The sequence below is a fragment of the Ictalurus punctatus genome, chromosome 5, assembly GCF_001660625.3.
Source record: "Ictalurus punctatus breed USDA103 chromosome 5, Coco_2.0, whole genome shotgun sequence".
Lineage (NCBI taxonomy): Eukaryota > Metazoa > Chordata > Actinopteri > Siluriformes > Ictaluridae > Ictalurus > Ictalurus punctatus.
This window is the reverse complement of record NC_030420.2, coordinates 21,698,258-21,714,697: the sequence shown is the minus strand read 5'-3', so window position 1 is coordinate 21,714,697 and position 16,440 is coordinate 21,698,258. Positions and strand designations below refer to the sequence as shown.

Here is a 16,440-nt window from a genome sequence, read left to right as displayed (position 1 = left end):
AGTGAGCGGTTTCAGACACAACATTGGTCTTGGCTCCCTGTCACACTCGAGCTTCTTGACTTGGATTTTATGGACTATGGTCTTGGTTTTGAGGGCTTAGTGGTTAACACGTTCACTTCACACCTCCAGGGTCCAGGGTTCAAGTCCCACCAGGGCCATGTGTGTGCATGTTCTCCCTGTGCTGTGGGGGTTTCCTCTGGGTACTCCGGTTTCCTCCCATGCATGGTAGGCTGATTGGCGTGTCTAAAGTGTCCGTAGTGTATGAATGAGTGTGTATGTGATTGTGCCCTGCAATTGCCAATTGCCGGTCCTGCGATGGACTGGCACCCTGTCCAAGGTGTACCCCGCCTTGTGCCCGATGCTTCCTGGGATAGGCTCCAGGTTCCCCGTGACCCTGAAAAGGAGTAAGCGGTAGAAGATGGATGGATGGATGGATGGTCTTGGTTTTGACTCAGTCTTGGCTAAGGTTGTCTTGAAACCAACACTAGCAGTTATACATCTGAAGGATGAAGATTTGTTGTATTATCTTATGCCACCACCTGGTGTCGCCCCAGCCGTACAGTATATCCCTAGATTTATTACAACATTCACTGCAATATCCCCCAATACAGCTGAGCTGCAGTCGACTTGACTTGTAAGTGTTTTAGAATGGCCCATAATTGGCAGATCGTAACAATGTCATATGAAATAGGGGCGAAATGTCCGTCTTTTGTTAGCTAGCCAAGCTAGCCAGCTAACTGTGATGATTGGTGTATATTTTCCTCATCAACCAGCGAACTGTATGACCAGTGCTATAGGTTTAACAAGTGAAGAAAATACTTGTTAGGTAAGGAGTGCTAGTTTGTTTATGATGCTGTGCAGCCATGTTGATTTGATGTCACTCCGTAAACGGGGAAGGAACTCGTAATTGAAAAGACTACCCCAAGTTAACTAGTACAATCCTCAAGTTGAGGTGTTTAGTGTTTACTGGTCAGAGGTCGGGAATTACGAGTTACGACTTCTAGTTGGATGCAGCATTAAAGGACAAAAAAAAGAAGTTTGGGGATTTTAATTGTGCAACTAAAGCTACTTAATGACAAGTTGAATTGATAATGAAAAACACTGTAGAACTCTAACTTTATTTGAAGACTTTTTTCCCCCTTCAACTTTTTTTTTCACTTATTGATGAGATGCTGTAGGCTAAATGGCACAATGAATCTGCATATAGGTAAACACAGCTATATCTTGTGATCAAATACAGAATAAACATAAATTAAAACATTACTTTAGCACATTTAAACACTTCTTTTAATCTATAAAATTATAATATTGCTTCTCATATGGGTGGTTGGTTTTATGTATGGTTGGTTTTGCACATTTGAATGGACTTTTTTCCAAGGTTTATTTATGCCCATTGGTTCTAACTAATTTAATATCATTAATGGTGTATTATTTCTTTTGATTATGATATTTATTGGAATTAGATTTTTCTGAGAGAGGTGGAGCATTTGTACTGTTTGCTTACATAATACAATAAAATTACTTTTCTGTAACAAGCATGTGTTGATTTTGAAGCCTCCTATCTCCTCATTCCTTGATTCCTCTATGTACTTTTTAAAAAAATTCTAACTGAGGCCTCCTTGATTCCTTGATGTTATGTCCTATGACAACAATTAAAGTTTTGGGATGCATCCCAGGTCACAGGCTATATGCCAAAGGGGGTTCTACAGGGTTAAAATCAATGACTTAAAAGTGACAGTAATCTCCAAACACCTTTCCACTCAGTCCAGAGTTGGTTGGTTCATTTTGACTGTTGTTAGAAGAGGGGAAATAGAAACCTAAATATCAGCTAACCCCCAGGGTCCTCTCTCAATCAGAAGCAGTGCCAGATCAGCAGGAACTCAGCAGGAAGGCTCCACGGAACAATGGCTATATGACAATGGTACTTGTGTAAATTCTTATACAGTCACTTCATGACAGGTCATTCTCACCACCGCTGGAAGTTATCAAGTGTTCATAGAACTGTAGTTAAATACATAACTAACATTCTTTTCTCTAAATCCATCCTCCTATTTTGACTAATCCACCCTGAGTGTCTGTTGCCAAAACCTCAGAGAACCCTCTGTTCTATATCACACCCACTCTTAGAAAAAATGGTCCTTCAAGGGCACCTTATGTAGTAAAGGTCCATAGCTTCCTAAAAAGGGTTCTACTTGTGAGATGCACTTTGGGCGTGGGATCTCACAAAAAAAGTCACGTCAGGCAGATTTTATGTTCATGTGTTTGGAGCGGTGTTACAACCCGCTATCTTGGGATGGGAAGTTTTTGTGTGCTGTGACATATTTTGTGTGCAGGTCCAAACTCCCTCCCAGAGTTTCCAGCCTGCCCTAGCCTGCCTTGCTCCCGCCTCCCAGGATGACCTCACTGAATGGCGGCCATATTTAAAGAGGAAGACGTCGTTTGAATGGGGTGGGATGTTGGAGGCAGTTAGAGATTGTGTTTGGGTGTGCTGCTTGTATGCTATTTTCTGACTGCTATTCTGGTTTTTGGACTTTGAGTTTGGTTGTCCCTATATCTGTCATTGTGCATTCTCTTCACTATTGTATATATGTTCACTTGGTTCACTGACAGTAGGGATGTTGTTGCCATTTCTTTTGGGAGAGGGTCCTTTTGTCTGTTTCTTTGCTTAGGTAGTTAGGGAAGTATCCTTGTATTTTCTTTCTTTTCCTTTTAGGTAAGCTAGCTACCTAATAATAGAATTCTTTTGTTTATTATTTTGGCCTTGGTCCACCCTGAAGATACACCTGGTTTGGTTAATTTGTACAGTTATATGTATATAATTGTCTGTTACAATATACCACACCCTTTTTGAACAACCTTGTTTGTGTTGTTATTCCTGGCTCCCTCATTTTTTATAAAGATCAATCCAATTGAATCCTGAGCTAGTCACTCTGTGTTGCCTACCCTAGACAGGGCCGTAACAAGCAGGAATTCAGCGTTGGGGACAATGCCTCCATGTCAACAAGCTTGGTGCCCCCCCCCCCCCCCCCCCCCCCCGGCACTTCTAAATTCAGAATTGTCTTGCACCAAAACAATTTTTCAAACTTCTAGTAGACAGAAGAAATTACTTAATGGCCACTGGGGAAGCAAGACCACATGATGAGACTGCATGCACTAAAAAGAAGGTTTCACATCAACAATAGGGCTGGAAAAGAGGGGGTGTTGGTTGGGACGTTCCATGTCAAACTGGCCAAAATTTTTTGGGAAATGTGGGACCTTGCACCGAAATGTGAGTTCTGCACATAAGCATGGTGGGGATATACATCATGTGGTTACACAATGTTGATGTTCCTGATTGACCTACAGGCTATAGCCAATGGAAACACTTCTCTATCAGTGTGTGCCCTCACAGAACTGATCAGACCACCTCAGATACAGTTGCAATCAAAATTATTCAACCCCCATTGCAAATCAGATTTATTGTCAAAATTTACAGACTTTCAGCTGTTTGCAATGAACAAATCAAACAAAAGCAATTGAAATAGTTAAACACAACGAATTCTTCAAGTGGTTTCCCCAAATTCACCAGTGGTCCCTCAATAATTGTTGCACACCTATATTTAACAAAGATTTTTTTCTGATAAACCTGTTGTGTTTGCAATTGTTTGATATCCATGAGGGCACAGTATATTTATGAAGTTTTTTAAACAAAAGATCAAAAGGTTAAACAATAAAGACAATTTTTCACAGCCTTCTTTGCTCATATTTACAGGTGCCAATATTAGTGGAGGGCACTATAGGTGTAATGATCTTATATTTTGTTAATTGTAATCTTACAATAAGAAATATTAGATACATTTGACTATATTCAAGATATTTTCACTTGCTAAGATTACTCTTTTTTGCAGTGTTGGTAATGTTTCTGGGTTTTTCTTAATAGGTCTTACAATATTTCTGTCATCAACTGCTGTTGTTTTCTTTGACCGACCTGTTCCATGACAAGCCATGATCCTTGCTTTGATAACAGGGGCACTGCGATGCTGGAAGTGGTTTGGGCTTCTTAGCTCTAGTAAATATGGGTGTGATGGTCAGGTGTCCACAGATGTTTAACCATATAATGTATTTATGTTATTTGTAATAGTAAAACAATAAAAAATACCATTTAAAACTTCCTTTCAGTTGGGTTTATGTCAAAATTGTGTTTGTCATAATGTCGACATAAGAAACTGATAAACAGACAAGCCTACTTCCTTTTTTGGACGCTGATTTGCTTGTTGAGCTGAATTGTTAAAAGTTGAAAACATTTCAACTTTAAATAACCCTGCTTGTGCAACTTTCTGTTCTATATCACACCCACTTGTGATCACACCCACTTTTCTCTTGAAAAAAGGGGTTTATCAAGGGGTCCTTGGTTACTTAAAGCCCCATAGCTTACTTGGAAGCTGTGCATCAGGACTGGGAGCCAAAGAAAAATAATTCATGCCAGGCGGATTTTATGTTCATGCATTTAAGAGCAGGAATTCAGATATGAAGCTTGTGTGACAAAGCGGGGCCACGTAAATGAACACAGGAGCACACTGCATGATGCATTTACCGGATTCATCCTGATTAACTTCTTTAACCTGATTAGGGTCATGCTGGTTTAAATTACAGATGTGTTTATATATTTTGGGAAACAGAATCAAGTAAATATGTTAGAAATAAATAATGTGGGCAGGTAAAATAAAAATAATAAACTAGTGGGAGTGATTGGTCAAATTTTCTGTGGGAACAGGTATGAGCGAGATTTTTAAAAAAAATGTTCTGCTCACACATAGCCTGCTTGGAACCTTTTATGATAAGGAAACACCCAATTGTCAGGTTCTATGTAGAACCTATATAGGAAAAAATATCTGGAAAATAAAATATTTGGAAAGCTAATATTTGTGTGATCAATATAAAGATTTTAAATAGTGCAAACTAAATCAGGCATATGAGGCGCACATAGCTGTTTATAGTTTTGTCCTACAAGTAAAAAAAAAATTACTTAAACAAGATTAAAAGATGTACATAAGCCAAAGCAAACATAAACCTTTTCAGCTGACACATTATTGATCAGTCTAAAGTTCTGAGTGCACAACATGGCTGGAACATTTTAAAGCAGAAGTTTAACGGTCTGCAAATCTAATAGTCAAAATTACAATCACAATGCAAGGTTCCAAAATTCTGTATGGTCTAAGAAATAATTTTGGATAAACATTGCCATACACAAAGGTATACAAAATATGTCTAAATAAATATCTAAATATCTAAATACAACAGTTAAGCTGTGGTCATCTGCTGGCACCACAACAGCAAGTGAGGTCACTGGCCGTATTTCTGATTTCTGTTACGGGAAGTGGGTAAAGAAATTATGATAAGGTAACTAACAGCTATATTGATTTCTTAAATCTACAAAATGAAATAATCAAACACAAGATCTGACAAACTTTATAAGCAAGGGAAAAGCACTCACTGATGCAATATATTTTACACTACCGTACTCCTTCCAGTTATGTCAAATAATATACATTCTTAGTAGAAAAAAAAAAAAAAAAAAACCCTGATGAATTGCACCTTTCCAAATAAGGAATATGATGGTTCCGCACATACTCAGTAGGTTACTGTTGTGAACTTTCTGATTGGTCACTGGGAAAGGAGTATTTTGATACCAGCCTCAAGGCACTTACTAAAAAGAAAAAGCAGAGACTTAGCCAACAGCATAGGTTACTAGTTTATCTGAAACCTTTCTATTTTTACCATATACTTCAGGTTTTAAAATTTCGATGTCTACATAGGAAGCCAATAATGAGGACAGTAATGCATATTATAATACTCCTTGTGCTTGTGCTTCATGTCCAGCAAACAGGTTTGTATATAATATAATATAATATAAAATAATATAATATAATATAACAATGGAATGTAATCTAAATTGCTGTTTGTGTGACACTGACAAATCTAAAACAGTGTTTTGTTTTGTTTTTCAGTCTCCAACCTGGTGCAGTGTTATGGCACTTTTCACCCAACAGATGGAACATGCAGTAATATTATGGGGAAAGTGCCACAAGATGACTGTTGTATGAACCCTGTATATGGCTTTCAGGATGAAGATGGTGTTTGCAAGTCTTGCAGGTAAGTTCCTCTAATTTTGGAGCTACTGCCATTGTCCTGTAGTCAGCAAGTGACTAACTGTTCCTACAAACCTTTCAAGAAAGGCATTCATTCTGTTATGATAAATAAACATTTTGATATGCCAGTATACATTATAAAACACACAACAACATTTCATGTGGATCATTCATTAAAACATCAGGTTTTCTAAACATCTATTTAAAATCTGTGAGATCTCTTCATTGACCTGTAATTTTGTCTAAATTATAAAATCAGAGAAATCACATTAAATTTACCGCACTGTATTGTGGATCAAGGTTAGACAGTAGTGTGGGAGATTTGTTGAACAAAGTACAAAACAAACACAAAACAGAACATGAATAAGAGTTACCAGTGTGAAATGAGGCTACACACAAATTAGGGACTAGAGGTCTCAGAAATTTCTTAAACACAAGAAATGACTAGGGAAATGGACACAGACCAAATCATAACTACGATCAATTAAATGAATGCATAAGAAAACCATATAAAATGTAGACATGTAAATACACTTGCAATTATGGTGACAGCATATTAGCAGTGCAATGACAAGTGACTAAATGAAAGAGTCCTTGATTAGCTGGAGATTGAGCTCCTGCTGAGCAGCTTGTTGGAGTTCTTTAAACATATTTATATTTTCTGCACTCTAGGCTGTACAAGATTTTTAGCAGCTGTAAAAACATACAACATTGGGAAAAAAGGAAGACCGTGCAAAAAATTAACATAATGTATAAACATAAATCATAAATATGTTACACTGGAGACATGAGGTTTAATAAGGTTGTCTTATCTGAGTGTCTTTCACCACTAATTCTCGTAAAGTATGATGAATGAGGGAACCTGATACACACCGGATATGCTGATATACCACAAAATGTGCTAGGTATTCAATCAAGTGCATTAGGTGGAGAATTAACCTTTAGTTTTGCCAAGATGGCCTTGATGCCAGCTTGCAGCACATTAACTGTTGCTGTGCTGTGTTGTGGGGTTGCACACTGGCCTTCAAATGCATCATTGGTGGGCTAACAGCACTCTCCTCCAAGGTAAAGCTCAAGTGTAGAGAATGAATGATAGTACATCAGGATCTGTCACTATATGTGAGGCAGATATACTAAGCTACACCATGCTCACTGCACTGTTTTATAGCCGCAAACAGCATATGCATTTGACCCATGGTAATTTCTCTGCTCTATGTTCCAATGCTGTAAGGCTCATCTCCATGTAACTAAGCAGACTGTGCAGTGTGTCTGCAGCTAGTTCATAATTTGTAATTTTACCTTCTATGGGAGGCCATTCTTTAATGCCAGCTGTTGTGCTGTGACAGTGACTATAACATAGATGACAATACATCACAGATCAGCCAAAAATGGGACACGTATTTTAACACATGTATTTTAACGTTGTGGCCTTTAGTCGGCCTACATTCTAAATCCATATCAGCCCTTGAAACATTCTATATGGAAGTTTACATTTGACATTAGTAATACTGACAAAAAAAGAGAAAAATTGTTTCCAAATCACATATATTATTATATAGTGTCCCTTTGCAATATATTCTCAGGGTTAATGTATAATGGTATTTAGATTATCTTGGAATTAAAAAAACAACAACAGAGGTTGGGAAGTCCCCAACATTACTCATATATTGTAACAGGTGGTACAATTCGTTGCTGGTAAATATAAATAACGTGACATCATGATTTACAGTATATGTACATTCAGGTTTCAAAATAGGAAGGTTTCCTATATTTATTAGCAGTCTGCAATTTATTGACTCATACACAAACCAACAATCTAATTTAAGACATTAGCAAAAAAGAAAAAAACTTTGTAAGTACCCCTAAATATTTTTTATTTAACTCGCAGGCATGCTTCATGGACCACATGGTCCCCCTGGAGTTTATGCTCAGTGAGTTGTACTGAAGGAGTGAGACAGAGACGACGTGCCTGCTATGGCATTGGGGAGTGCCCTGACCCTCACCTTTTGGGAGAGATACAAACTGATCCTTGTGAAGACATCAGCTGCTGTCCAGGTATGAAAATGGACAGAAGGATACAGTAGAAAACTACTATATGGCCAAAAATTTGTGGACACCTAACCATAATATTCATATATGTTTGTTGAACATCCCATTCCAGATTTAGTCTCCATTTCTGGTTATAATAACCTCCAACTTCAGAAAACCTTGTCTTTATAGACCTTGCATTGTGCACAGGGGCAGTGTCATGCTGGAACAGGTTTGTGCCCCTTAATTCCAGTGAAGGTAAATTGTAATGCTACAGCATAAATAGACACCGTATACAATTGTGTGCTTTCAACTTTGTAGCAACAGTTTGGGGAACAGACATACGGGTGTGATGGTCAGGTGTCTACAATATTTTGACCATAGAGTGTATAACTTTTTTCTTTTTAATAATTTAAGTGTGGCAGTTTTTAATACATGGATTTTATTTTAGAAAATGGAGCATGGTCTGAATGGAGTCCATGGCAGCCATGCTCAGTTACATGTGAAAAAGGACTAAAAAAGAGGAAGAGGACCTGCTCTAACCCACCTCCCAAATGCGGTGGTGTTTGCCATGGCAACAGCGAGGAAACCGAAAATTGTGACACAGGGATTGTCTGCCCAAGTATAATAACTTTTTTTTTCTCAGTGATGAATGACAAACATAGTAATCATGTAAGGAATAAAACACAACAGGGTATGGTTTTATGGAAAAGTAATCAATGACAGGGATTATTTTCTAATAACAGTATGTACTGAAGTGCTTTATTCCTCTTATACCACAGTAGTTTGTCAGTGATTGCAATTATTTATTTAATAACAAAAAACACATGACTCTCTCACATTTTTTATAGGTACATGTAATGTTGTGGAATGTCTACAAAACAAGGTAGTTCCTGTCATCACTTACATCAGGGGTGTACAAAGTTTGGCCCCAGAGCCAAATGCTGCCTGTGGACAGCTTCTCTCATAGTATGGATGATAGGTGGCCCACCTATGGAGTTAATTTTTTTTTTGCCAAAATAAAATATAAATTTTTAAAATAAAAATAATAAAACACACAAGCAAAATATTAATGAGCAAAATGAAAATAAATGCAAGTAATGAGAATCAAATCAAAATTAATTTTCCAAAAAGATTGCTTCTGAATCATCTCATTTAGCTTATTTTTTTTTCTATTTGTGTATTTTTCTGATGTAATTTTGTTCTTTGTTTCTGCAAATACACTTCTGACTTTTGGCCCCCTTCTTTATGAGGGGTGGGTCTTAGAAGAAGGCGTTCAACTTAAATCTCTATTGGTCAATTGATTTTGGAGTGGGAGGTGTTTGCCACGTCGACCTCATTAACATGGCGGACTCGAGTGATCAGCAGCAAGGAAACCGTATTGTAGTTGCATTACAAAGCTGACAAAATATAATATGAGTAGTTACTGAACGCCTACACAGGCGGTCGACGCATGCGCATTGCAACAACTTGCACTACCCCTTCTAGCCTACAAGTATCAGTACAGAGGAGTAAAGCAGGTCTTTTGCTGTGAAGGACGACAACGAAGAAGAATCACAAGAACACGAAGACTAATGATTGGGCAATCTCTCGCCATGATTAGCACCAATATACAAATCCTTATACCCTTTAAGGCTAGAATTATACAAATGTGGGTACTTTCAAACCTGCACTCATTTCCGTCTCTTCCGTTTTTTCTTCAACCACCTTGAGAATCAACGGTCCTGGGTCACTGTTGCCACCTTGTGGAACAACTAAATGGTGCAAAAGAATAAAATGCGCATGTGCGACCTGCGCGTACAAAGTATTTATCCATTCCACTATAATAAAAAAATAAAATTAAAATAAAAAATAAATAAATAAAAGCCAGGTCTTACGAGCTCGCCCCTGTAGATGGCGCCATTAAGAACATCATGTCGGAATTACCAGATGAAACTCGGACGTCCTACTCGGAGCTGTTCACGTCCTCGGACTAGGAATTATACGACATTGGACAGTAGATGGTTCTCCGGCTCTGTGAGGGGGTATGAATGAATGCTTTTACAAACAATTCAGTAGTTACCCATATTATCTCGTCAACTTTTTAATCCAAGTACAATACCGTTTCCCTGCGTTTAACACTCAGCTGCGCTCGTCCCGCCATGTCAGAGGCAGCTCCAACTTTAATGGGATGGGCGTGGCTACCTTTCAGAGCACCTCTCACTCCAAAAGAGATTTTACGTGAACACCTTCTTCTAAGTCTCACCCCCCCCCCCCCCCCCCCCCCCCCTAAAAATGTGTCAAACGTGAGAAGAAAAAGAAGGATTGCAGGAAAAAAAAACTACATCAGAAAAAACATAGAAAGCCAAATGAGAATGTGAATCATAATTAATCTTTTTGGGAAAATATCATTTTGATTTGATTCTCATATTTTCTACATTTTGATAATTAATATTTTGCTTGTGGATTTTATTATTTTATTTGAATCTTCTGGCACAAAATGAACTCCATACCCACCAGCCAACATGTTGCAATTTTTCCTGACAATGGCAGCAGACAGTGTTAAAACAGTTAGCTAAATTGCAAGAGCCTTTTTTTCCAATCTCTGATTACACTTGCAAATGAATTTACTGAGTAATATTTAGTCATGGCTACAGAAAAAAAAAGTTAACAGTGAGAAGGAGTGATTTCAAAAGAGCTGGAAACAAGAATTTAATTTATTATTTTTTAAAAATTGAGAGCCATAGCTAATGAGGGTGCCTTGTATTTAAGGACTGCGGTAATTAAGGAATTTAATATTGTGATGCATTATGAAAGGATAAGCGGTATAGAAAATGGATGGATACATTATGAAACAAATCATGAGCAATGCAAAAAAAAAAATCAGAAGATGAAAGGGCAGAGAAACTGAAGCAGCTAGAAGCTATCTGGGCAGAAGCAACTTTTTATCAGAGGAAATGGGCCACAGAATATTACTAGAGCTAAAAAAAAAAAAAAAAAAAAAGTGGTGATGCTTCCAACCACTAAGCATGGAAAACCTTTCGTGAATTCTTGGAAGTGTCCTTCCACTAAAATTAAATTCACTATATTGGAGCTCTAAAATAATATTTTGGTAACCCGCTATCAGGTATTTTGATGTGGTCTAATCTGGCCCCATTTGAATTGGACACCCCTGACTTACATTAGAATGGCTATAAACTGCTGCTTCCCACCAGCCCCTCATTGTTTCTCTAAGTTAAAAATACAAAACAACATGCAACTTGCCATATTACTGATTTTTCCACTGTGGAAAAATTTAAAGAAACAGCATTTTCTTTGTTCCAAAGTTCTGACAAAAAACAACTTCAGGCTTTACTGTATCATTGTACTGTATGTACATTTTATTTATTAAATAGCATGTTTTTTTCATGTTTGTTTATTATTAATGGCTACAGAAATGATAATGCATTAGAATGAGTGATTTGATTTGCAGCTGGTACTCAGGCCGTACTGTTATAGAAAAACAATCAACACCTTCTGACTAGTCAGATTCAAAAATTCAGTCTGACTGGTCAGAAGGTGTTGATTGTTTTTAATTAACCACCATGCTACATCAGTAGCTCTGAGACATTAGACAGATTCTATGACTGTAACTTATCTTAAACTTATTTATATGCTATTGTTTTTCATCCCTAGCTCATGGAGGCTGGTCTGCATGGGGTAACTGGGGTGCCTGTGCAGGGACATGTGAAGTAGAGGGGATTTCACCACCTCAACAGGAGAGATACAGAACATGTACAAACCCTCCGCCATCTGTTGTACCACGTGGCAGTGATTGCCCAGGTTCAAGCACAGACAGTCTATACTGCAGTGGACTGCCTTTCTGTTCAGGTGACACATGTGTCACGAGCTTATCCTATACACATATTATTTCAGCCCATGAAAGATACTACGCAAGTTACTTCAACAGAGAAATAACTGTGTTGTTGTTAACAGAGGAAATATGTCTCTACAGTAAATGGAAACTGGGGGGCTTGGTCAGAAGCCTCTGATTGCTCTGTGACGTGTGGAGTGGGACTACAGACACAGCATCGTAAATGTGACAATCCTGCACCCAAATATGGAGGCCAGGGCTGCCCAGGAGAAAATACCAAAAAACTGCTCTGCACTATTCCAAAAAACTGCCCAGGTGAAACACATTTATCATACCATTTGTTTTCCATTTACTGTAGCTTTATTGTATTTAGCCGTGTTTCCAGCAAAATTACCTGGAACAATTAGTCCCAGGAACTTTTTTCAAGGGACCATTTGGTTCCTCCAGACCTTTGTTGTTTTCTTTTCCATTGCGGTCTAAAGTACTCTGAAGATTAGGCAAATTAGTCTGATGGTCAAACCACTTGTTGGTCTGCTGGTTGTAACCGCTCCTGTTATTTTTGTGATCCTTAATTTTCTTGTAGTCCTGTTTTAAATTCTTGAGCTTCTCTCTGCACGGTTTTCCTGTGTGAACAATGCCCAGCTTACTTAACTGTGTTGATATTTTTAAGTATACTTTTTCATTGTGGGTTGCCGTTTCCGGTTCCAACTGTATTTTGTTCTCTGCATAAATACTTAATAAGGCCTGAACCTCATCGTCGGTCCATTGGTCCAACAGTTCCTGGGGAAAGTTCCTGCGATGGAAACGGGGCTTATGTTTTGTAATTTAGTATAAGTATATATTATAAGTATAACTATAATAGTTTATTGTTGACTAAGAATATACTTTTAACATCATAGTCTTTAATAACATTAAAACATAGCAAACTCCCTGTAAACTCCCTAAATTTGAATAAAAGTTACCATTTTTTCTTTCAGCGAATGGTGAATGGAGTGAGTGGTCTGCATGGTATAGCTGTATTTCACCAAACCAAAGGCAAATTACATGCAAGAATAGAATGGGGAGGCGAAGGAGACTGAGAGACTGTTTAGGCAGGGAATATGGAGGAGCTTTCTGTGACGGAGAAAGTGTAGAGTTTGAGCGCTGTTATGATATTGAAGGCTGTAAAGGTGAGTACCGAACCAACTTGCACAGTTACTGGTGGTGAGTAGTGTAGAAATTATGTCTAACATTTGTATTTTCTTTTTTGTAATAAGTTGGACACTATCATATAATATATGTGTCAAGATTCACAGTACTCAATATTTGTTCTGCAAGATGATTATAGTCCTAATACTAAAGCTAGTTGAAATCCGGGGGTCTTTATTTAAAGCCATTTTATTATTAACCCCAAATATCACTCTATTCAGATGAATATCAACCAGAATGTGAAGGTCAAAAATATGCTTTTAAAAATATATATTTTTATGTTATTTTTATGTTATGTACATATTGCATTTCAGTGCATATATATATATATATATATATATATATATATATATATATATATATATATATATATATATATATATATATATAGCGCATGGTGGCTTAGTGGTTAGCACGTTTGCCTCACACCTCCGGGGTTCAATTCCCACCGGGGCCATGTGTGTGTGGAGTTTGCATGTTCTCCCCGTGCTGCGGGGGTTTCCTCCGAGTACTCCGGTTTCCTTCCCTTAGTCCAAAGACATGCAGGGTAGGCTGATTGGCGTGTCTAAAGTGCCCGTAGTGTGTGAATGTGTATGTGATTGTGCCCTGCGATGGAGTGGCACCCTGTCCAGGGTGTACCCCGCCTTGTGCCCAATGCTCCCTGGGATAGGCTCCAGGTTCCCCCGCGACCCTGAAGAAGGAGTAAGCGGTAGAGGATGGATTTTTATATATTTTTTTATATATATATATATTTATATATTTTATATATATATATATATATTTTTTTTTTTTAATATATATATATTTTTTTTACTGGGACGGACGGGGACCGTTGTTTATTGGTTAGCATGCCTGCTTCGCACCTCCAGGGTTGAGGACTTGAATACTGCCTCATCTCTGTGTATGCGGAGCCTGCATGCTCTCCCTGTGCCCTGGGGGCCTCCTCCGGTCACTCCAGCCCCAGTTCAAAGATATGTGTTGTAGGCTGAATGGCATTTCCAAATTGTCCAAAGTGTGTGAATGGGTGTGTGAGTGTGTGTGTGTGATTGTGCCCTGCGATGAGTTGGCACCCTATCACCCCGTCCAGAATGTTCCCCATCTTTCCCTGAGTCCCCTGGGATAGGCTTCAGGCTTCCTGTGACCCTGTGTAGGATAAGTGGTAGAGAAAATGTATGTTTTTTTGTTTGTTTTTTTTAACTGTATTTACTTTCTCTCTGACTGTTTATTAACTAGCTGGGCCGGATCAACAAATACCAAGAGCCCTATGGTCAGAATGGTCCAAATGGAGTTACTGTAAACCTGACTGTGGAGTATCTTCAAGACAGACAAGGAAACGGGTGTGTATACCCGACATCTCAAAGTATAGGTAAAGCAAAATTACTTGTTTTATGATGATGATGATGATGATGATAATTATTATTATTATTATTATTATTATTATTATTATTATTATTATTATTATTATTATTTTATTATTATTATTATTTCACTGTTGCTTTGCCCATAAATATTTTTGTGACTGCTCAGGTTTCAAGCATTTTTTCTATACTGCCTTTTAATTTGTACTGTACACATGTGACCTCAAGAGGTTTCTGAATTTGGGCAACATGAAAACAACATTAAAATCTTTGTGTTTATTTTGTATAAATAGATCATGCTTTTTTATTTGGTCTTATTATTTATGATTTTAAGCTAGCTTTCCCCTCTCTCACACAGTGAACCGAATATGGAGCTGTTCGCAGGAAACCCGGATATTAACTGCCCATCCTTGGCAGAGACAAAAGAGACCAGACCATGCCTAAATCTTCCACCATGTTAGATCAGGTTTATGGTCATCAGGTGCACTCAGAAATGGAAAATGAAGTGTTAACGGAAGCTTTATCTACAGTGTTTCTAAGCTTTTCTTTCTGTGATGCCTGTTTATGTTCTGCTATTCATTCTGCCAATATGTACCAAAACACACGTAGCACACACTTAATGCACTGCACTGGAAGTGTAGTAATTGTATTCCCATTTGAAATACATTTGTAACATTTATGACAATGTGTTTTCATTTCACTTTATGGTAGGACTGCAAGCAAAATCGTAGAATCTTATAAATAAACATTTCTTTTAAAAATAAAATTATACATAGGCCTATATTATATACTTACCTGACTTTATTTCTCTTTTTTTCTTGTATTCACTGTACATTTTCCTCTTTACTTGCATTATATTAATAAAACACACTATTATGCCTTGAAAGGCTGGAAAACCTTCTTTAGAAATTTGATTTCTAACAAGGTTTGGTCCTGTGATGGAGCGTGATATACTCGATACTATATTTTGAATTACGCTTTCCACGTTTCCATAGTGTAGTGGTGATCAAGACCCCCCTAAAGGTCCCCAGTTGGAAACCGGGTGGAAACACTTTTGATTTCGTTTCTACTTTCAATTATATTATCACAGTGACAGAAAAAAACCCATTACATTACGTCATTATGTGTGAAAATCTATTAAGTTGTACAGAGTGGTTAAGGCTTCAGCCACAACATGCAGATAGTATAAACAGTATATAAATAGTATATATAGTGTAAAAAGAAGCAACTGCAGGTGTCCCACTGATTGATTAAACAATGTCATGGATAACTTGACGCGCCCTTCGTCCCAATTTACATCATTTGAATGCAAGAAGAACGGATACATATGCACAATGAACTTCTTTTCTTCGCGCAGTCTCCTCCAGTATTGGGGGGCTCCACATGATAGAAGAGGCTTGGGGGCTTTAGTTACAAAAGGTTGAGAACCTCTGGTCTAGATGATGGTGCTCTGCTCCACCGGTCTCTATGTTTCCAGTTTGGGGAAACCAGAAATCTAACCGAGTCAGTAAACGAATCTGAGTGAATCTTTTAGGTGAATGGTCTCAAATGACTCGAGTCCGTGCAAAGAGCCAATGGAGAATCGTTAAGTCGTTAAACAGCTCTGCCTTTCTGCTGTCAGTGAGTAAAGTTAGATTTTTTTTTTAATCGAGCTTTGCTTTTTTATTAACGCACCATGTGTGTAATAATGTGTGTTTTATATGAAGTAACGAGTGCTATTTCCTTGTTTCACATAATTTAATTTCGTGAGTTTTTTCGCAGGTTGAGAACTGAGCAACTATGAAATAAACGAGTTCTTAATAATAATAAAAAAGAAAAGTCGTCGATGTGTTTTGTTTTCTGTTTGTTGTTGACGTGCCAATAATATTGACACAAAGGTTCACGAAGTAGCCCGATCACAAACAGC

General features: G+C 37.8%; 1 protein-coding gene across 2 annotated transcripts; it reads left to right on the top strand.

Annotated features, from left to right (window-relative positions):
• The first annotated feature begins 5,572 nt into the window (after window positions 1-5,572).
• Window positions 5,573-15,420, top strand: LOC108266027 (properdin). Of its 2 annotated transcripts, none has more exons than XM_017468966.3 (9): window positions 5,573-5,866; window positions 5,988-6,132; window positions 8,017-8,183; window positions 8,608-8,778; window positions 11,811-12,005; window positions 12,130-12,303; window positions 12,966-13,157; window positions 14,410-14,513; window positions 14,893-15,420. In XM_017468966.3, exons 1-9 carry the CDS (start codon window positions 5,806-5,808, stop codon window positions 14,893-14,895), a joined length of 1,212 nt encoding a protein of 403 aa, XP_017324455.1. In that variant the 5' UTR covers window positions 5,573-5,805; the 3' UTR covers window positions 14,896-15,420. The 2 variants fall into 2 exon arrangements, with proteins under 2 accessions (XP_017324455.1, XP_017324454.1); XM_017468965.3 differs by having other exon boundaries at window positions 5,592-5,866; window positions 14,410-14,542.
• Window positions 15,421-16,440: the final 1,020 nt, after the last annotated feature.